This window comes from Cavia porcellus, unplaced genomic scaffold, assembly GCF_034190915.1.
Source record: "Cavia porcellus strain 051 isolate PalLab524CR breed Dunkin Hartley unplaced genomic scaffold, mCavPor4.1 scaffold_16, whole genome shotgun sequence".
NCBI lineage: Eukaryota > Metazoa > Chordata > Mammalia > Rodentia > Caviidae > Cavia > Cavia porcellus.
Window position 1 is genome coordinate 55,160,063 of NW_026947499.1, and position 23,247 is coordinate 55,183,309.

Here is a 23,247-nt window from a genome sequence, read left to right on the forward strand (position 1 = left end):
CTAGGTTATGATTAAAGAATGGCCTGTTTGATTTCTGTTCTTTGAAAGTTCCTTAGGATTTTTTGTAGTCTGCCAAATCATTTTTTATGAATGCTCCATGGTATTTCAAAAGAATAACCTTTTTCTTTTTTTGGTAAAAAATTCAATATGTCTGTTAAACTGAGGTTTTAATTGTGTGAAGTTGGGGCTGGGGATTTAGCTCAGCGGCATAAGCGCCTGCCTTGCAAGCAGGGAGTTGTGAGTTCGATTCCTGGTACCGATAAAAAAAAGGAAAAAGACAAAAAAAAAAAAAGAAAAAAAATTGTGTGAAGTTGATTATTCCCGAAGTGTGGTTCCAGACCACCCCATCAGAATCACCTAGGCTGTTAATTAACATGAGAATTTTCATATCAAATCCAGAGATATAAATTGGATCTAGAGAGAATCAGGTGTACTCAGAATTTGCATTTTTAACAATGCTCCCTGGAAATGAGTTTGCTAAGAAGTTCTTAGCAAACCAATAAGGAGATCCTTTTTATCTTTTTTTTTTTTTTAGAGGAAAAATCAAAACAGAAAAAGAAGATAGAAACAATACAGAATTTTTAAAAAACACTTAAAAAATCACTAGTTGATAAGTTACATATTGTCATCTTAGAAATAGTTGTTCAAGTTATAAAATCAAAGCAGAAAAAGTGGACAAACAATCAACGACAGTGCCAACCATTCTGTTCGATGATCCAGCAAAGACTTAGTAGTATGGTTATCTATCTTACACACTTAAACATACATACAGCTATATCCTTTAGAGCACTTTCCTTCCCTTTCATTTTTATAATATCTGTTATACATTCTGGGTCTTATTGCTCCTTCAGTTTTGATTACTTTTTACACTAGAGAGATAATGTGATATTTAAAAATATGAGTCTTATTTATTTCACTTATGAGGATAGTCTCAAGTTGTCACCATTTACCTATAAAAGCCTCAAGATCATCCTTTTTATAGCTGAGTAATATTCCATTGTATAAAAGTACCACATCTTTTTCATCCACTCTACGGTTGATAGGCATTGTGGTTGTTTCCAAGATTCAGCCATTAAAAACTGTGTTGCTATAAACATGAATGCACATATATCTTTGTGTGACATGACCTTTTCAATTTTTCTGCGAAAATACCTAGGAGGAGAATAGCTGGATTGAATAGAACTTCCAATCCTAGTTTTTTGAGGAATCTCCATACTGATTTCCATAGTGGCTGCAATCAGTTTGACTCCTACAAATTTCTCAGTTTTCACCTTTTTTGCTCTAATATGCTTTCTGTATTTCAAATCTCTGTCACTTTGTGTATAGTGGAGTCAAGATGTTTTTGATAGAGCATCCTTAATTCATATGAATATTTCAGTATTAATGTCCTTGCCCCATTTAAGGACTTGGTGGGTCTTTTCATTCTGAAAACATATCTTTCTCTACCATTGGAAAGTGTTCACTGATTATTATTATTTCTGTTATTCTTTTTTATTGTTTTTCTTCTAGCATTTGGAACTTCTGCTGGGCAAATATTGGTCCAGATCCTTTGAAGTTCTTAATTTCTCTTTCATACTTCTCTTTTTGTTTTTCCTTTTTTTGTATTACATTCTTATTAAATCACTTTGCATGATTTTCTAGACTACGTAATAAGTCATCCTTTGGTGTTCTGTGAAACTTAATTTATCTCTCTAAAAATGTCAGTGATCACTAGGTATGGTGGCACATACTGTAATCCTAGCATTCGAAAGCTAAGGCAGGATCACTGTGAGTTTGAGACCATCTTGGGCTACATAGGGGGTTCAAGGCTAGCCTGAACTACATAACAAGATCCTGTCTCAAAAAAACCAAATAAATGTCAATAATAAAATTCAAAGTTTTAATTTCTCTATTTTTTTTTGATGAGTGAAATATCCTTTTAAGTCTCTCCAAGGATGTGAATTTTCTGTATTCTAAAGTCACCTTATAATTATCCTATTAACTCTCTTTAAATGCATATTAGTTCTTTTGTTAATTAAACTTGGTGCCTGTCTCCAGGGTGTTGATTTCCCCCAAATGTATGATCATTCTCACTGTCTGCTTCTTTTTCCATTTGAAAATCCCACTGCCTCTGCCCATCTTATCCGATGAATCCTGACCTTGGTGGCTGTGTGGTTCATCTGTAACATGTTTCTGGATAGTATAAGCTTTGGTTTCTTCTCCAGGTGTGGACAAAGGTCCCAGCTACCTTGGGATGGTGACCTCCTGGGTCATTGCTCTGCCTTGCTGCTCTGGTACCCACACAGTGGTTTTAGTTTGTGGGTGAGCATCATTTCTGTCTTTTGCTTCATATAGCTGGGGAAAGGCTGCACCCCTGAGATAACCTACATCACTGTTCAGAGTTTCCTCTCACTGAATCTTGACTTGGGATTCAGCCACAGGACCATGTAGAAATATGCCATATTGAAAAACATACTTTTCTGATGTATCTGTTTATGTTAAATTTATGAAATACTCAGTGACATTATAGCATTTGTATACATGCATGTTTCCGTCACATCTGTCCTCCCTCTGCCCCTGTTTGCATACCACCCTCCTCTTTTACTCCTTCCCTCTTGTCTAATAATGATCTTTCTTCTACTGTCATGCCATTTTTAAAATTCCACATATTAAGGCAAATGTGATACTTTTCTGAATCTGGCACATTTCACATAACATGATGATCTTCAGGTCCATCCATTTTCCTGCAAATGAAATGACTTTCATTCTTCTTTATGGCTGGATAATATATATTATATTTGCTTTATCCATTCATCCATTGATAAGCACCTAGACTGATTCCATATCTAGGCTATTGTGAATTATGCCACAATAAATAGGGTAGGCAGGTGCCTTTATAGAATGTTGACTTAATTCCTGTGGGTGGGTATGAACAAGTAGTGTAGTTGAATCATGTTGTAATTACATTTTTAGTGTTTTGAGGACCTTCCACAATGAATTTGAGGACTTCCACAGTGGCTGTACTAGATTACATTCCTACCAACAATGTAGAAGAGTTCCTTTCCCCTTATCTCTTTGCCAGAGTTTGTTGTTTGTTTTCTCCACGATAGCCATTCTTACTGGGGTGGGACGGAATCTCAATGTAATTTCAATTTTTAGTTCCATGGTGGTTAAAGACTTTACATTTGATATAATTGCTGACTATTTGTATTTCCTTTTTTGAGATGTCTCTATCTAATTCATTTGCCCCCACCCCAGTACTGGAGATAGGACCTCGCAAATGCTTCGCAAGTGCTGTACTACATGGGCCCATTTTTCATTGGTTTATTTGTTCGTTTGGAGTTGAGTTTTTAAGTTCTTTATTTGTCATGGCTACTAACCCTCCACTGGAAGAGTAGCTGCCAAAGACGGTCTCCACTGTCACCTCCCTCTGTTAGTCATTCACTTTGCTGTGTAGTGGCTTTTTAACTTGATGCCATCCATTCGTCAGTTCTTACTATTGGGGTCCTACTGCGAAAGTCATTTCCGGTGCCTGTGCCTTGAAGTGTCTCTCCCGTAGTGTTTTCTGTCAGTTTCATAGTTTAAGGTCTTACAGTCTTTGATCTGTTTTGAATTGGTTTTTGTACAAAACAAGAGGTGTAGATCTAGTGTCCATCTTCTACAGATAAGTACACAATTTTCCAGCACCGTTTATTAAAGAGCCTCTGCTCTCCAATATGTTTTTGTCCCGTTCACCAAGAATCAGAGCTGTAGCTGATGGGTTATTTCTATGTCGTCTTTGCTGTTTCATTGATCTGTATATCTGTTTTTATGCTGGTACCATGTTGTTGGTGTTGTTTTACTGTGAAGTCAGGTATTATGATCCTCCAGTGTTGTTCTATTTGCTTAGAATTGCTTTGGCTGTTCTGGGTCTTTTGTATTTTTGTATGAACTTTAGGAGTTTTTGAAGAATGTCACTGGTATTTTGATGGGGATTATGTTGAATATGTAGATCATTTTTGGTAATATGGTGATTTTTAACAATAATTAATTCTGTCATTTCATGCACATAGGAGGGCTTCCCATCTTCTGACTTCTCAAGCGTCTTGCTTTAGTGTTCTATAATTTTGATTATAGAATTCTTTCACCTCCTTGGTTAGGTTGATCTGTATGAGTTGTTTTCATTTGCTTGTTTCTTTGTTTTGTTTTTTGAGACAAAGTGTCTCTATGTAGTTCAGGATGGCCTTGAGAAGTCACTATGCAGACCAGGCTGCCCTTGAACTCACAGCAATTCTCCTGCCTCAGCCTCCCCAGTGCTGGGATTATAGGCATGAGTCACTGTGCCCAGCTGATTTGTAGTTTAAAAAACAAACCAAAAACTATTGTGAATGGAATTATCTTCCTGATTTCATTTTCAGTGAGTTCATTATAGATACTGATTTTTATGTTGATTTTGTATCTTGCTACTTTGCTGAATTTGTTTATTAGAAGTCTTTTGGTGGAGTCTTTAGAATATCATCATGCAAAGACAGTTAATTTGACTTCTTACTTTCAGTATTTGTATTCTTTTTATTTATCTTGCCTAATCACTATTGTTAAAATTTGAAATACTGTGTTAAATGGAAGTGGTGAAAGTGGACATCTTTATCCCCTTCCTGATTTTAGAGAAAATGCTTTAAAATTTTCTTCCAGTCATGTGATATTGACTATGGATTTTGTTCTGTGTAGCCCTTACTGTGTTGAAGTATGATTCTTCAACACCTAGTTTCTTTGGGGCTTTTATTATGAAGAGATAAATAAAAAGATAATAAAATGAATTTTTGGTAAGCTTTTTTCTGCATCAGTTGAGATGATTTTGTGATTTTTTTATCCTTGATTCTATTTATGATGTTGTGTTGTGTTTATTGATATCTGTATGTTGAACCATCTTTATATCACTAGAATGAAACCAGCTTGATCATAGTACATGGTCTTTTCAATGTCTTGTTGAACTTGACTTGCATTTGGTATTTTGACTTGAACTTGCATTTTGCATTTGATATCTTTTGCCTTTTGCCTTGAATTTGATATTTTATCAGGGATTTTTGCACTTATATTCACCAAAGATTAACCTATAATTGTGTGTGTATGTGTGTCCCCTTCTCTAATTTTGTATCAAGGTGATCCTGACCTAGTAGAATGAGATTAGAAATGCTCCTTGCCCCCTTCTGTTTCATGGAATAGTTTGAGAGCATTGGTGTTAGTTCTTATTTAAAGGTCAGGCAAAATTCAGCAGTAAATCCATCTGGTCCTGGGCTTTTTTTGTTGAGCGACTTATTAAAATTATTAATTCAGCCTCATTACTTATTATTGATCTGTTTAGGTTTTTATGTCTTTTTGGTTCAACTTTTGTAATTCATCCAGCAATTCATGTCTTCAAGAATCTACATTTCGCTGGAATAGAGATTTGCAAAATCGTTCCTAATGGTCCTCTGGATTTCAGTGATGTCTCTTGTATTATCCTGCTTTTTTATCTGTAATTGTTTTAATTTACGTCTTTTCTCTCTCTCTCTTGGTTAATTTAATAAAGGGTTTATCAATTTTGTTTATCTTTTAAAAGAAGAACCAACTGTTTGTTTCATTGGTGTGCTGTGTTCTTTTAATTTCTATTTCATTAATTTCAGCTCTTTAGTTCCTTCCTTCTCTTGGATTTGGTTTTATTTTATTCTTGTTTTTCTAAGACTTTGAGATTCATCATTAGATTACCTATTTGAAATATGACTAGCTTTTTATACAGGCGCTCATAGCTCTATACCTGCCTCTTAGAACTGCCCTGATTGTATCCCAGACTCTGATGTGTTGTGTTTCCGTTTACATTCCCTCTTGCTTTCTTCAGTGACCTACTGATTGTTCAGATAGGAACTGTTCTTTGTGTTTGTGTAGTTTCTCTAGTTTTTTTTTTTTTTTTTTTTACTAATTTCTACTGTTATCCCAATATGCTGTAAGACACAAGGAATTATTTCGTTTTTTAAAAAATTTGCTAAGATGTGCTTTAAAGCCTAAAATTATCTGTTTTGGAGAAAGTTCCATGAGCTGCTGAAAAGAATGAATATTCTGCAGATGCTGGATGGAATATCCTATAGGTGTCTGGTTTAAGACTCACTCGATCTGTAGTGATAATTTAACTGGGATATTTCTTTGCTGATTTTTTGGGGTAGGTGTCTGAATGACCTCTGTTGGTGAGTGTGGAGTACTGAAGTCATCCACTATTATTGTATCAGGTCCTATCTATCCTTTTATGACAAATAACATTTGTTTTATGAAAGTGTTGGTACATAGATATTTAAAATTGTTGGTGCATTTTTCCTTTGCCAATACACTGTGGCCTTCTTTATCTCATCTAACTGACTTTGGCTTGAAATCTCCTTTGTTAGATATGAGTAAAACTACTCCTGCTTGCTTTCAGAGTCCATTTGCCTGGAATATTATGTTTTGTCCTTTAATTTTCAGTTTGTGTATTTTTGTTGGTGAGATGTGTTTCCTGCAAGCAGCAAAAAATTGTGTATTGGTTTTTAACCTGGTCTTTTAGTATCTTTTAATTGGAGAATTAAGCTATTTACATTCAGGATTATTATTCAAAGGTATGTACTAATTCTTGTCATCGAGTATTTTTCTAAAGTCTAGCTCTTTCCTAATTTCCATTTTCTTAATCTACACTTCCTCTTCTATATATAGGATTCCTTTAAGTATCTTCTGCAGTGCTGGCTTAGTGGCCATGAATGGCTCTAGTTCATGCTTATGTTGGAAGGTCTTTATTTCTCCTTTGATTCCAATGGATAACTTTGTTTGATACAGTAATCTGGATTAGCAGTTATTTTCTTTCTGGATTTGTAATGTATAATTCCATGCCTTCCTGCCCTTTAGACCTTCATGAAAGCTGCAGTTTTCTGATTGGGTTGCCTTTATAAATGACTTACCATTTCTCTCTTGAAGATTTCAGTATCTTTCCTTATAAAATGTATGCAGCATTTTAACTATAATATGACATGGGCAGGTTCTTTTCTGATCATGCCAATTTAAAATTCTAAATACCCCCCCTTTTCCTGGATGTCCATATCTTTCCCAAATTTGAGGAATTTTTGCTCTCATTTCACTGAATAGATTTTCTGAGCCTTTTGTATATACCTTGACATCTCTGTCTATGCAACAACAACAAAAAAATTGTAAGTTTGGTCTTTTATTTGTGTCTCAGAGTTTTGGATATTTTGTTCATAATTTCTTATTTTTGCTGTTTGAATGTGATAATTCACCAACCTGTCTTCAAGCCCTGAAATTCTGTCTTCTGCTTGATTCAGTTTATCAGTAAGTCTTTACACTGAGCTTTTTATTTGACTTATTGAGCTTTTTATTTCCAAAAATTCTGTTTGGTTCTTTTTCAGAATCTCTGTCTCTTTGTTGAATTGCTGTTTCATGTTCTGCACTGTCTTCCTTAGTTCATCCAGTTTATTTGTGTCTGCTTTAAAGTCATTGATCATCTAAAAAATCAATCTTTTGAATTCTTTGTCCAGCATTTCATCCGTTTCCATATCTGTGAGTTTACTTACTGAGTTATTAACCTTTGAAGAAATGCCTTGTTTCTTCATATTTCTTGTGCTTCTGCATTGAGACTTGCTCATTTATTTAGATGGATATCTCCTTCACTTTCATATAAGAATTTTAACAGGTAGCCTGGTTTTAAGACCTCTTGATCACCAGTGGGCCTTGGAGAGGAGAAAACAAATTTCAGTAACAATGACCACACAAAAACAAACTAGATATTGAAGTACAGTAAAAACCAATTAAAATCACTAGCTGTACCACCAATAACATTAGATAAGGGGCTTAAATAATATAAACTAAAGGGCTAAGAAGTAAATGAAATTTAGAAGTAGTAATAGTAAAGTAGTGGTGATACTACAAATGGAAGGGTCACAGAGAGTGAAAAATGGAATAAGCAGCAAGATTTTTCTTCTTCTTCTTTTTTTTTGTACCAGGGATTGAACTCATGACCTCATGTTTGCCAAGCAGGCACTTAGCCGCTGAGCTAAATCCCCAGCCCCAAGATTTTTTTTTTTGCAAAGAAAGAGATGAGAAAGAAGAGGAAAAAATGAGAGAAAAAGCCCACTTAAAGAATGAGTGAATAAAAAATAAGTAAACTAGATAAAAGTAAGAGGAACAGAAAACAGAAAAAAATAGAAAAATGAGTCTAAAAATTTCTCCATACTGAAATGTTTAAGTTGGTAAAGTCTCCTTCTAGGACATGGAATATTGGATGGAATCTATCAGGTATGGAGGAGAGAGCTGAGCTGTATTTCTGCCAGGTGTGGAGGAGAGGTAGTGAGTTGGGGTCTGTTATATTTCCTCTCCATTCCTACCTGAAAGGTTGATACTCTATGAATCTTGAGCCCCACCTCACCTTTCCCACCAGGCAGGGGTGTACATTGGTGTTGCCTGCCTCAGGGGCTTTTTAGTGTTTGCATGTTTATTTCCTTCCTGCTGTGCAATCAGAGCCACCACACTCTCTAACTAGCTTTACACAAGTGGGCTGGTTAGGTGCGCACTGGTTCCAGAGTCACTGTCCATGTCGTTGGGGGCAGAGCAAACATCCAAGCAGCGACAACTTTCTGAATGCATGTGAGTGGGTGAAACAAACAGACCGCTGAGTTCTGTGCTGGAAGGAAGGCAGCCGTGGGGACCAAGCAGACCACTTGGTTTGACCCTGTCTCTTTTAGATCCAACCCCAGGCTCCCTACCCTTACACTTCTCAGAAGGCCTGCAACTAACTCTCCCCCTCTCCATGACTGCCTCCCCCCAGTCCTGATTGCTGAGTGTCCCCAGGAACTTTGGAGTGTGGTTGATCCATGACTATGGATTTCCAAAGTAGCTCAGTATCAAACAGTGAAGTTCTCTGTCAAGATAGCTCCGGGTTATCACGGTCCAAGATGTGGTAAGCACTGGGTGGATTTCTTTTCCAAAGCTAGTTTGCCACATGACAAAAGGCACTTTCAGACTTTACCTGCAGTAACCATGGGTTTTGCTTGGGCTAGGGCTGCCAGTCCATGGCTTATCACAAGGGCTGCTGGCCCTCTTCAGGCTTACCTTGGTTTCTTCTCCCCCAGGAGCTGGGTCAATGTTGTACACTGCTTCATTCCTCATTCTGTCTTGCCTTTCTGTTTCATCATGCTTTTTAGCTTTCCAGTCACCTCTTCCTTGATTTCCAGATCTCTTTCCTCTGTTTTGGCCTTGGAATATAGCATCTCCTTTCTCATTCTATCTCAGAGTGACTTGAGTTATTTTTTCTGCCATCTTACCCAGAAGTCTCTTGAAATTTTTACTGCTCCTCCTTTTGTCTGTAGACCTCTCACATCGGTTCTTTATAGATGTGACTGCCGCTGCCTTTCAGGAACTCCTCAAAACTCCTAGTTAACTAGTGACGTTCTTTGTTGCTTGGTTTCTGTCCAGTTCCTGGCTTTTGAACTTTCAGCCCCTCCCCTGGCTCTGGGCAGGCTCAGATGATGGAGCTTAGACAGGATGGTGCCCAGAGCTTTGCTTCACGTCCCAAATCAATTCAAAATGTTTATGGCAATTTCTATCTGATAAAAGCATTACTGTGTCTTCTCGTTAGCCTTACTCACTGGATCTGGCACCATGTGACTTCTGCTTCTTCCAAAATGACCGTGGAAGGTAAATGTGTTTGATTGATTCAGGACAATGTGCTAGCCATGACACTCAGGGAAGAGGACTGCTTCAAAAAGTGACAAGATTGGTGAGATAAGTATGTTCAAAGTGAAGGGGAGTATTTTGGAGATGGTCAGTAATAATGTCTTTTTCTGCAATAAGTCTCCCCCCCAAAAAATTTCAACATTCACTATATTTTTTTGATCAGCCCTCATATTTGAATCACATACAAAATTCAAATTTCCTTAGTCATAGTTCTATGGAAATTGATGTAGGAACATGTGATTTTTTAAATTTAGAGTGAATCCTGAAGTTAGGGCACAAGACATCTATTATAAGCAATTTGTGATGCAGGAGCTGCTGGGCTTGGGCTGTACCCTGATAGACCTTGAGTTTGGGCTTTGACACTCATTACACTCGGACTGTCTTCTAGTTTCTTATTTTTGTTGCCAGACTATAAATTTTTTGAGAATGAAAACACTGTTTGTCCCTTACTCTGTCCGTAGCATTTATCAGTCACACCTGCGTATTATAGTGGACAAATATTTTCAACAAAAAGTATTTATTAAGTAAAAGAATGAATGAAAAAAGAAAAATCAACTAAGTCTTCAGTGCAAGATAAAAAGCCTTTATGGGCCTGGCAGGGTAATAGAAATGTATAAAATGCCTCATATAAGACATAGGATTTGTTGCAACCAACACTGCATGCCAGGCTAACAGTATTCAAATCTTAATTTCATACAAATGCTGGCTGAATGAGAGACACTGCTGCAGTGGGAGGGAATTGTGGCGTTTGGCCCTTCTGTCTGCACATCAGTGACCTCCACTCCAGGGGCTGCTGCTTCCTCTTAGGCCTGTCTGAAGTGTCTGTTCTGTCCTAATGGTCTAACATCATGCTTCTTTTAGGCAAATTCAGTAGACTCTGACAAATGAAGATGAATATGCTGTCCTTACAATTTAAATTTTTCCGTGACAATTGAAGCCCTGTTAAAACTGTCATGAAACACTAATTCATAACTCTTATCTCATCATGTCCATTCACCAGGCTTGTCATGGAGTTAAGGCAAAGTTTACCACATTACAAGTGGGGCTTGCGTCTCAGCAACTCATCTGGGGATATAGGGGATGTCAGGCCCCGAATCTAGATTTGGGTCATCCCCCTTTCTAAGCATACTTAGAAAGTGTACTTCCACTGTTTCATCCACTAACACCTAACATATTATACTCTACTTTTAGCATATGTAGTGTCAAGGCAGTTTTGATCCAAAGCATTTCTGGCCAGGTACCACTAACCCTTAACAGATAGTCACCCAACCCTAGACTTCATCCCTTTCTAAAGACCACTTGCTTCCATGTTGGTACCAGGCAGGGAATACATGTGATTATGTAATTAGGAGCCTGGGCTTTGGAGTCCGCTAATCATTCATCCAAGCTCTGGCTGTGCCATTACTAGCCATGTACCAGACCCTGGGCTTGTCCTTCAGTACTCTGAGTCAAGATGAGAACACTTACCATATAGGGGCATTGTGGGGCTGAAATGATGAGATAAGCTTAGTACATGAGAGCTTATCCTGGGGCCTGATGTGTAGCAGCAGCTTACAGGTGGTAGCTTGTTATTATCCTTGGTGATGTCATAATTATTGTTACCATCATTGCAAAAACATGGCAGTTGATAATTGCCTGCTTTTGTTCTTTTCGTAGGCTAGCAGAAATGGGACGATCAGGCAGATAAGGCATTTTGATAGTGGCTCTTCTAGCAGCCACCTTTAAGTCCTCAGCATCTGTCTCTTTGCCACCTCCCTGGCTCTCCAGTGAAGAGGCTAATTTGTGTGCAGTCTCTGTCATCAGCTCTACACCCTCCCTGTTTGCAGCCCAGCCTCCATGCAGAGGCTTTCTGTAGAAAGGGCTTGAACTTAACATTTTAAACACTGAATACTGGAACTGAATATAACAAGGTTTTAAAGCAAAGCTATAAAGTAAGTTTTCACAGAGAAATTTCTGGGTGATGACTTTAAAGCAGCTGGTAGATCCCACAGCATGGTACCCCTTTGAAGTTCGGTCAGATTGGCTTTCAAAGGGAGCAAACCCAGGTCCTTCTCTTGCAGATGGAAAGGTTCTGCACGCCTTTCTCAGGGGAGTGGTGCTCCTTAGCCTGTCTCCCCTTTGCCCTTGGAACAGATGGTTTTCTAATACATGAGCATCACAAGGGCCTACATTCCTAAACTTCATTCACCTTGTCTGAGAAACGAATTCTTTTCCTTTTCCAGGAAGATACCAGCCATACAAATTTATATATATATAGAGTATATCACGAGAAAAGAAACCAAATTGAAACAGGAGAAATTACTGAAATTCAAACTCCTTATTATAAGAAATATTATTACAAGAAATATTATTTCTTAAAATAATTATCCATTTAATTAATTATGAAAGAATATGAAGATGCTGGCGTTGCCCCCATTTATTTTTCTTTATGCATTTCCTGTCTGTGAAGGCAGAGGTCTTGTTCCCTCACTCCCCACATTACTAGCCTTAGCACAACGCTTTGGCTCATGAGTGCACATGCGTGCATTAACACTGAGTGATCACCACATTGTCCTTTTTATTGGCTGGGCCATGCACAATGCAAAAGAGTCTAGTGTTTTGTTTTGTTTTGAATAATACTGGGGATTGAACATAAGACTTTTGTACTGAGATAGGATCTTGCTAAGTCTCTAAGTTGCCCGAGCTGGGCTCAAACTTGCCATCCTCCTTCTTTAGCTTCCCAGAGTTCTGGGATTACAGGTGTGTACCACTGTGCCTCAAAAAAAAGTCCGTGTTCTGCCTGTAATCCCAGGACTAGCGAGGCTGAGATTGTTTCAAGTTTGAGACCAGCCTGGGCTACAAAGTAAGCAAAAGGCCAGCCTGAACCGCATAGCAAGACCTTGTCTCAAAAGACAGAGAGAGAGAGACAGACAGACAGACAGACAGACAGACAGACACACAATCCATTTTCCATGTGCAAAATTCAGAAGGAACAAGGACCAGTGGCTGAGCGCAGATGTTATAACCCTGCCACCACTGTAAGAAGCTAGATTTGCTTAAAGCCTCTAGTCTCTAGTTGCTCAAATTTGGGGGAGCCCCAAAATGTATTTGGCTAAATGTGGGGTTGCAATATCACAAAGGTAGTAAAGTGACCACAGGAAACCTGCTTATCTAATCATGAGCCTAAGGAGCCTAATGTCCATCCCTGTCCTTTGTGGAACTAGCTGTGGTCACTGACTGTACCCTAATATCACTAGGGACAACTTTGGACCCTAGGACTGACTGGTATTTCCTGAACTGTGACAGCTGTCTCTCAGCTAGCAGTCTGTCTGTATCATTTTAATCTACAGGAACTAGACAAGAATATGGGGCCGATTTTCCCAGTTCTGTCCCTGGCCTGGCCCCATATCCCTGCAGAATATGACTGATGCAGACTCTGTTTGAGAATGAGGGTTGGGCTGAGAACAGGAGCTGATGGCTTGTCTTATTTTTATCAAATTCTGTTATCATGGATTTTTTAAAATCCATTTTATTTCAAAGAGAAAAAATTTCAAAGCACATCAATCAAGGGGCAACAATGGTACATACATTGCATATTGTCATCCCCAATCATTCACCCAGTGGCTCAGACTTAATAACAGAACAAACTTGAGTTACCTGAAGATTTGTGGTGGTTCTGTAACCTTGGGGGAGGAAGTCAGAGGCAGCAGCTTTATCTATACCTGTTCCCTGTGGTGAGCCAAACTCTGTATCCTCATCCCAGAGCAGTCAGGCTAATTATTATTATAATTAATTAATTTTTGACTTTTTGAGGCAGGGTCTTGCTGCACAGTTCAGGCTGGCTTTGAGCTCACATTATAGCCCAGGCTGGTCTTGAACTTGCAATGATTCTCCTGTCTCAGCCTCCCAACTGCTTATCATGGGGTTTTATTCTGTCTTATGGAGTTGTTGTGCAGAGCAAATGAGAGAAGGGCATGAATATGTTTTTTAGCATACAGATTAGTACTTTGCTATAAAGGATTACTATATTGGAGGTTGTGTCTCACATGGGATTCATGTTTCCCTGGGTGAGAAATCGTGAATCTGTTGAGCTTCCACCTGCCCAGCACAGTCAGGCTTTGAAGATATAAGTCCAATTTCTGTAGGGGCTGCATGGACCATCCCAGTGCACTCCATTAGAAGCCCTGTGTTTATAAGTGCCTGTGGCAACTACATGCTGGCTCCAACACAGGTTTCTCTGTCTCAGCCTAGTGGATATGGTGACCAGGTCATGCTTTGATATGGAGGCTATCCTGTACATTCTAGAAGGTCTAGTTGCATCCCCAGCTCCCACATACTGTATTCTAATAGCACTCCTCTCCTCAAGGCGATGTCAAAAATGTCTCTGATCATTGTCACATGTCCCCTTGTAAGGAGCAAAATCACCCCAGTTCAGACCATTGCTTTAATAAAATAAACTATGATTTGTTAACCTTTTGATAGATGTCAAAGTACAACTCAGAGTAGTTAAGGAGCTCACTAAAGGCTGTATCATTGATGCCTCTTCCAAGGGGTATGGGTATACTCTGCCCCCACACATGGCGGTCACCCAGGCCCTGGCATACTTAGTCATTCATAAAATATTTATGCCAGGCAATGTTCTAGTTGTCCAATAAATATTACTGATGATTGGAATGGGGTGACACAGAGAGCTGTAAAAAGCTGTTGCATTAGTTTCCTATTGATGCTTTAATAACCTTCTATAAACATAGTGACTCTTCTAACATTTCTGAATGTCTGAAATCCCAAATCATCTTCACCAGTCTAAGATCAAAGTGTTGTCAGGCTTTATCTAGCATCTGGTAGCCATGTATTTCCTGGCCCCCTCCTCCCCTTCAGAGCCCAATAGCATCTTCTCTCCTCTAAAACTTCTGTTTCTATCCTTCCATCTTTATCTAACACTGATCCTTTGGACTCTCTCATAAGGACCCTTATGTGTACACAGGGCTCCCTAGTAATCTGGAATAATCTTCCATCTCCATATCCTTAATTTAATTCTCATTTGCAAAGGCCTTTTGCTATGTAAGGTACTAAATCATGGGTCTCAGAAATTAGATTGGGAACATTTTGGGAGTCCAGTTATTCCATGTACTACAACTCTCTTTCCAAACCCCAAATATTCATATCCATCCTATCTGTCAAAAACATTCAACCCATCCTAAGGTTCCCAGAGTCCCAGTCCATTATGATTTCAAGTCCAAAATGTCATCTAAATCTCATCAGCTCAAAACTCCCAAATCTCATCATCTAAATCAGCTAAATCAAGTGTGAGTGAGACTACGTGTGTATTCATCTTGGAGCAACATTTCTCTCCATATGAGAACCTGTGAACCTGGAAAACAAGTTACCTGCTCCCATGTACTGTGGTGAGTCAGGTATAGGATGATGGTTATAGATAGGGACTGGTTGGGAAGAGAGAACGAAAGGGAAATAAAAGGATTATCAAACCTAAGTAATTTCAAAACCCAATTGGGCCAGCTCCATTGGGTTCAAAACTTGGGAATAATTCTCTGTGGTTCTGGCTCCACTCTCTCAAACCTGCAGCGCCACCCCTGGGATCATCTTTCCTTTTCCAGGAGGGGCAGCAGGTGTTGGTAGAGGCGTACTTCATCTGCCTGTTTCCTCCTTGTTGGATTTGAGGAGTCTGACAGCCTTCTTTCATTCTGTCCTTTCATTCTCCCACTCAGCCCAAGATGACAGTGTTCTCTAGTTTGACATTCTCAAAAACCACACGGCACTCCTATATATGTTTCTAGGATTTGCCCCCTTAGACAAGTGGCTCCTATGTGGATCTTTCCTGGATAATCCGTCTCTATTCCTGGCTTCTGCTGAAATGCCTAAGGGAATCCATGAGTCACAGGTCTAATCCTCGCAAAGCCTGCTATGTGCCTAAATGCTCTTGAACTTCAGATCTTTCTGAGGTGCTAGCAAAAAGTTACCCAGCTACAGCCTGGTTTTCTCTCCAGAGCACTCTTCCCTGACAGCAAATCTCCTAATTTTAGCATCCTTTGCAATCTGGATAGGCAGAGAACTTGCCAAATCAAAGCCTGGTTCCTTCTTATTCACAGTTCTTCCCTCCCGCATTTCACTGAGAGCAGCAAGAAGAAAGCAAACTGTGTCTTCAACACTTCAGTTGGAAATCTCTGGAGCTAAATCTCCAAGTGCATCATTTACAGGTTTTCCTTACCATCCAACTCTAGGACACGATTCAGCTAAGACTGTTCCTGCATCATGCCATTTTGCTTCTCCAGTTTCCAGTTCCATGGGCTTCCTCTCCTGAGCCCTTGCCAGCAGCACCTTTAATGTCTATATTTCTATCATTGGTTTGTGTTGGATGACTTCAAAATGATGAAAATTTTCCATATAGTGATCCTCACTTTTCCTGAGTCCTCAGGGGTTCACAGGGACCTAGGATTGGTATGTGGAGGTCTTTGAGGAGCCACTATCCAGCCTACAATAACTATTATGTTTATTGATCAATCATCAAACTGTTATTGATTACTTTTTATTTTCTTAGAATTATCTTGGATACTCTGAGTGCTGCAGGGGCAGCATAACAAAGCTGACCAAAATTACTGATTTGGCCAGATAATTCAGTGTATATTTTCAGTTCTAGTGCAAATGTTGAAGGGTCCCCTTTTCCCTTTAGAAGTGCCCTGGTTTGAATGATATGTTTTCCGGTCACTAAATATAGGTCTTGATGCTTAGTCGTAGAGACAAAATAAATGTACAAAAAATTACCAGGCTGTTGTAGTTAAGTGTTGACTATAGATCTTAATGCTCAGCTTACCATCTCAGGAAGACAAAAGAAACATGCAAAAAAAATTACTAGGCACTTATTGTTAAGTGCTAAATGTTATGACATTTAGATGCTATTAAGCATCTGCAATATGTGGACAGCCTTCAGCAAGTCTCTGCTAGATGTGTTATATCTGGAATTTCAGGATCGTTGGGGTATTGCGTTTACAGTGTGGTCCCTGGACCTGCAGCTTCATAGAAATGTGCATTCCCATCGTAGACCCAGTGAATCAGAAAATGTGGCACTTTGACTCCACAATCTGCTTTGGCCTCTTCATCTCTTACACAATTATGCATACACACACACACACACACACACACACACACACACACGCACACACACACGCATGCGCGCACATACACACACAATTTCTGCAGCCTCAGGGATGCAAACATCACAATTACTACTGTAAATACTTCCCTATCTATAGCATTGCTTATTTTTCCTGTCCCTTTTTTCCCCTCATCTTCAAAATGATGACAAGTCATGGGTTGAGATGTTATGATTAAATGCTAGTTTGGTGAGAATTTAGTTCTTTGGTTCAAATGATCTATTTTTAAATGTGTTTTTTATTTCCTTTTTTTCTAAGAGTGCCCTATCTTATTTTTCATCCCTTTCCTTGGCTGTTGGCAGGAGCTGAGAAAAAGCCTAGAATTTAGCGTAAATCTACAAAGGAAACAAAAGGATTGTTCTAGTGATGAATATGACTCTATTGAAGAAGACATCCTCTCTGAACCTGAGCCTGAGGACCAGGAGCTCCTGGGCTGTCCCAAAGATGACCCCTCTCTTTGCACTGGGGACTCAGAGCAGCATCGATTTCCTGAGGACCAGCAGCGAGGACAGCCTGCCTCAGGTCCAGACGCCCTCATGGTGCTGGAATTTAACCAGACCTCCAAAGGTGAGCTCTGTCTTGTGATGCATTTCTTTGCCTTTGGTGTCTCTGGATATATTCACAAGCCTTACACTTCCAGAAGCATCTTGAATTTAGCTTTGAGTATCTGTCTTGCAGGCCAGAGAGCTGTCTATGAAGACTCTGTTGACTGCAAAAGGCAAAATCTCCCTGTGGCTGCACAATGACCCTTAAGTCTCATGTGGTAAATGTGTGGCAGATAGCTGTAGGGGGCTCTCCTGTGCATTGTGGGAAGTTTAGCAGCATTCACCCTGCAGCTGGCTAATGCAAAGTACCTTATACAAAAGGAGCTATTTATTGGCTCAGATAACTAGAAGAACTAGTAGTACTTATTTCTCCTCCTCTCCCTTCTTAGCCACTCCTTTCTTCTCTTTGTGTTTTTATCTCTTCTTCCTTTGCATTATTTCCATTCTTAGGTAGATGCTAACATACAGAGGCACTGTGGCTTTTGTATGAGACATTATTAGCTTTACAACCCTATCAGAAAGCAAATCTTTCTTTTCTAAAAGCTCTCAGACAAAATGCCTAACACCCAAAGTTAAGGAAGGAAAGGTTTATTTAGCTCACAGTTGTGGCTCCAAGGCAGAGTGGCACATGGCAGAAGGCAACTGTATATGGTGGTAAAAACAGCAAAAGACAGCAAGAGCAAAAAGAGAGGAACACAGAGAGAAGACTCTTTCTGTCCTTTACATTGGATGTAGACCATACCTACTTGGGTGTGGCACTCACTCCCATAATCCCAGCATTAGACCGTGAGTCATTCACAAACTCTAGAAGTCTGCTTTCCTGACTGCATGAGGCTCTGGGGGGACATCCAGACACAAACCATAACACAGCACGATAGAGATGGGTAGGGACGAAAAGCTGCTCACCTCATGGCAGCCAGGAGGCAGAACACTAAGAAGGGAGCCTGGTAGATCCACCCTACCAGGTCACACCCCTCTGATCTGTCTCTTCCCACTAGGCCCCGCCTCCTAATGTCACATTGAGTTATAGTGCCCCATGAACCAATCACCTCCATAAGCCCTACCCTGAGCACATGAGGCTTTGGGGAGACACCCACATATCAACTATAACACTGGGTATGCCAGCTGAGAGAAGGCTGTATTTTCTGAACTAGAGTGCATGTCAGGAAAGAGAAATGAGGGACTATTTGAAATGAGGCAGTATATTAGCTTGCTAGGAATGCCATAACAAAGTACCACAGATCAGTGGTTTGCACAACAGAAACTTAATTATATCGCCATTCTAGAGGCTGCAACTCCAAGACTAAGGATCAGTTTCTTCTGAGTCCCTGTCTTTAGCTTGTGCATGGCTGTCTTCTGCCTGTATGCTCACGTGGTCCTACCTGTGTCTGAGTCCTAATCTCTTCTCAGATACCACCCCAGTGACCTCGTTTAGCTTAACTGCCTTTTTAAATATTTTGTCTCCAAGTTCAGGGGGTAGCACTTCAACATATGTGTTTGGGGGATTTAACTAATCCCGTAACTGGCAGTCTTTGGAAAGCTACATCCAAGGTAGATGTCCCCAGATAAGACATTTGCCCCTCTATGTGGTTTGTATCCTCTGACCTCACCCACCTAGATTCCCACAGCAGCATTCTTCACCCTGAATCTGAAAGCTGAAAAGCCACTTACCTCATGGCAGCCAGCAAGCAGAGGGAGAGAGGGAGGGAGGGAGAAAGGAGGGGGAGGAGAGAGAGAGAAAGAGAGAGAGAAAGGAAAGAGCCATGGACAAGACATCGTCTCTGAGGTCACAGCCCCATGACCCAGTCCTTTCAGTGAGCCCCCACCTCCTGTTTCCAACACCTCCAAAATGATGCCATCAGATTATAATTAATCCACTGACAGAGTACAGCCCTTACGATCCAATCACATTCTATAACTTCACCTCTGAACACATGAGGCTTTTGGGGGACATTTTCTAAACCATGACATCTATAAACGACCCTATTTTTTTTTTAGCTGTTATTTAGAGCATTATCCTTCCCACTCTTTCTCTTTCTTTTCTTTCACAATTCTAGAACTGATCTGAGCAAGGATGAAGCCAAGGGTTTGACATGCCAGCTCTAGTTCTTTCCATGCACATTAAAGCATAGAAATGCAGCAAGGGCGAGGCTGAGGCTCAGTGTAGAGCACATGTGAGGCCCTGGAGTCCATCCCCTGGGCCTTCATATGCCAGAAAACATACGAACCATCTGCCACATGCTATTGGAGTCACCCTGTGCTCCCAGGGGCCTAGGTGCCCCCCACCCTTTTGTGGTTAAGACAGAGACTTGCTGTCTAATTAACGCTGGCCTTGAATTCCTCAAACTCACAGCAATCCTCCCACCTCAGCCTGCCAAGTGGTGGGATTATAAATTTGTACCAGCACACCTGGCTCAAGATGCCCTCTTTGGAAATATGGATTTGAGAAGAAATGAAACTCCCACAGCAGGCCCCCTCCCCCCGCACCCCTGTGCACTGCCCAGCTATCAGAGCTTCACCACACACTGGCACATGCCATTCCAGGTCCCGGATGCTCCCACTCTAGTACCTGGAACCCCTCCCAACCCACTTTCTCTATTCAGAAATGCTAAAATTTGAAAACCTATGCGTGTTCTAGACTGTTCCATGCAGGGTGTACCATGGCTCTCAGCAAGCTTGTCTCAATGTCTCTGTTGCTCTCATAGACCCCAACTACCAGAGTACCTGAAACAAGGTCATGCAGTAAACATTTGATGAATAAGTGAATGAACAGTAAACAAATGCCAGAGCCAGCTGCCACCACACTGCTGGTGCTGCACGTCTGACATAAACAATCACTTTCCCATAGGTCATAAGAGGGAGAGGAATTTGCCTACCAAGCGGAAGGACGGCACTGAGGTCTTCATTCCCAGCAAACCTGAGCTGAACCTGCATTCCCAGCCACCTGCCACATTCCCAGACCAGGAGAGGGTGTGCTCCAGTAAGAGTTGGGGCCCCTGGCTGGGAGCAGGGTTGGGGCTGGGGCCCGTGCTCTCAGTGCATGTGGTGTAACAATGGGAGGCCTTCTTTTGACACTCTCCTTGCTAGGGCCGAGCTGACCTTTAGCCAGTGTAATAATATGGTTTCTCCAAAGAAGCAACCGAAAGGGCTGTGTCTACATCTAAAGAGACTGTAGTAAGGAAATTGCTTGTGTCCTTATGGAGGCTGGAAGTGCAGTCTGCCAGCTGGGGTAGCAGGTGGGAGACCAAAAGAAGTCCGACTGAAGGGCAGAACAGGGCGGCCCCCACACATTTTCTCATTAACCTCTACCAAATCCTGTGCTTGGGAAGATTGGACTCACACAAGATAAAACATGTTAGCTAATAGTATAAAAAGTATGGCTTTAGAGCCAGGCATGGTAGTATATGTCTGTAATCCTAGCTACTCAGTAGCTAAGACAGGAGAATCAAGTATTAGAGGCAAGCCTGGGCAAGAAGACTTAACAAGACCATCTCAAAAGAGAAAAGGAAAAGAGAAAGAAAAAGCAGCTTTAAGTGAAAAGTATATCATCCTGTGTAACTGAGAAGTCCAAAGACAGAGTGTCCTTCAGGCACAGCTGGATCCAGGCAATTAAAAATATGTCTTCAATCTGCCTTTCTCCCTACTAAGCACCTATCTGAGAATGATGGGCCCCAAAGAAGAAAGGTGAGCTATAGGGTTAAGACAGGAGAGCTGGATCTCAGCAGCAGCAGGAGGCCCTGACTTGTTATTAGATGGTGCTGGTTATGAGTCTGCATAACTCAGGTGGCTCACATCCTCACAGCTAGGATCCGTTCACGAACAAGGCGCCAAGATCTTAAGCTCTGCAGGAAGGCTGAGGCCTCTGACCTGCATCCTATTGCAGCTGGGAGTGGCCTGAGAAAGATGGCCAAGAGATCAAACCTTCCACCATGTGAAACCAGAGTCCAGTAGGGAATTTACAAGGGGTGAGATACAGAGAATGTTTAAATTTTTAAAACTGTATTGCAATAAAAGATACATTGCTGTCAGCTCCCCTCAAAGCATGCCCCTTGTCTCTGAATACACTCACTCCGTCATTCTGCCACTTGCTGAGGCAGTCCTGGAAGTCCTCTTCCTGTGTAACTTTGCAAGGTATGGTCAAAAATTTGGTGCATGCTGCTGCCAAATGGTACCCAGGCTTGTAAAAACATTGCAGTGTGAGTTCATCCACCCTGTTCACCAGATCTGGCAGATTCTGGCTCTTCCCCAATGTCCAAATGATCATGAAAAGTAAATATTTTGAATTGATTGATGACAGTACAACTAAAGAGGACTATCAGGGTAGATAGTGCATGGCTTACATAAAACACCAGTGGTATGATTTGGGGCTCCAGAAGGTCAGTCAGAACTCTCTCAGAAGTAAAGACAGCTTTTCCGGACAGCCTGTATTTATTCCACAGATTTAGGGGGTACAGAAAGAGGAGGCTATGAAAACCCAAAGCCCATGAAGTCGGAACGAAGACAGTAAATTTGCCAATTCAGAGCACTCTTTGCTCTCTAGGATTGGCTGCTGTCTCGCTCTGGAGTAGGGTGTGTCCTCATGCTCAGCTGTGATCATCTTGACTTCAAAGCACTACGCGTATGCACTCTTCCTGCACCTCCAGAGGTCCCTGTGTTCAGCATCTTTAGCCCTGTACTGCTGATCATCAGAGGACTTCCATAACTGCTTTAGAGAGACAAGAATGATGGGATAAATGTGTTCAAAGCCACAGGGAATATTTTGAAGGGTATTAATGACCATGTGTCTTTTGCTATAATACATTTTAAAATTATTTAGATATTCTCCATGTTTTTTGATCATACCACGTAGCACCAGACTTGTTCCAAGGGATTTCTTGGCAAAACCAAGCCTGGAAAGAGGGTTGACTGGAGCTTGGGAAAGGTTGAGGTGGGAGTAAGCACCATGTCCCTGACGTGAACAAGGTTACGCAAGTGTCACATTGGTACGTAGAGATGGTAGCAAAATGATCTACAGGGATCAAGAACAATGCAGAGCAGTGAGGTGGCAGAAAGCTCTGGTGAGTTCCGGCTCTGTCAACTCTGGTCAGACAAGGAACAGGGAGAGAGAGAAGAGATGGGACAAGCTAAAGGACCTGTCAGCTCTGGGAGCGCTAATGTGGTTGAGGATCTTGGGGGTCGGTGACCATGTGTCCTCCAGGACGGGCCCCAGTGGTTGCTGCTCAAGTCTTTAGCCTCAGTTTGCCTTGCTGGTATTGTCTTCCCTCCACATGAAACATTTCAAATGGCATCTTAGAAGTTCCTCTAAAACCAGTCATTAGGAAAATGAGCCCCAGGGTAGCATACCACCATACGCAAGACATCCCGGAGCAGAGCCTCACAGTGGTGACTGTGAACTGACTGGGACTCCTTCCTTCCAGCATGTTCCAGCATCATAGTTTTTCCATATTTAGGTCATTAAGAGCAGTCCATTAAAATTTCTGAGCTGGCTCCCAAGCTGCATTCAGCAGTGTAGATGTGACCTGACATTTCATCCAGCAGCGTATGCAGTGGGACCTGTAGTTACCAACACTATGTACAGAGAGGTTAAGGAATCTGCCCAAGGTCACCCAGCTAGTGTGTGGTGAAGCCAGTGTCGGAGACCTTGGTTGTAGAATCTCTGCTCTTAACTCCTCCTGTTTATGGCCCGTCATGTGCTGACTTAACTATTTTTTGCATAATACATACCCATAGCACCCTAGTCTTGATAGAAACATGCCTAAAATCCATCTTTCAATCACTTGTTATATTTTTTTCTAGTTCCATTAATACAAATGTATTTCTATTAATATTTTTGAAAGATAAACCGTATGTCTCTT

The 23,247-nt window shown here is 40.8% G+C and overlaps 1 protein-coding gene across 9 annotated transcripts in view; it reads left to right on the top strand.

The window, feature by feature from the left end:
* Positions 1-23,247, top strand: part of Katnip (katanin interacting protein) — a 193,377-nt gene that overhangs the window by 90,762 nt on the left and 79,368 nt on the right. For 8 of the 9 annotated variants that reach the window (XM_063226709.1, XM_063226710.1, XM_013141984.2 and 5 more), the window contains 2 exons: positions 17,150-17,414; positions 20,241-20,372. In XM_063226709.1, coding sequence (XP_063082779.1) covers positions 17,150-17,414; positions 20,241-20,372 — 397 coding nt within the window. The remainder of the gene's footprint in view (positions 1-17,149; positions 17,415-20,240; positions 20,373-23,247) is intronic. The other variant, XM_013141986.2, reaches the window with a different exon arrangement.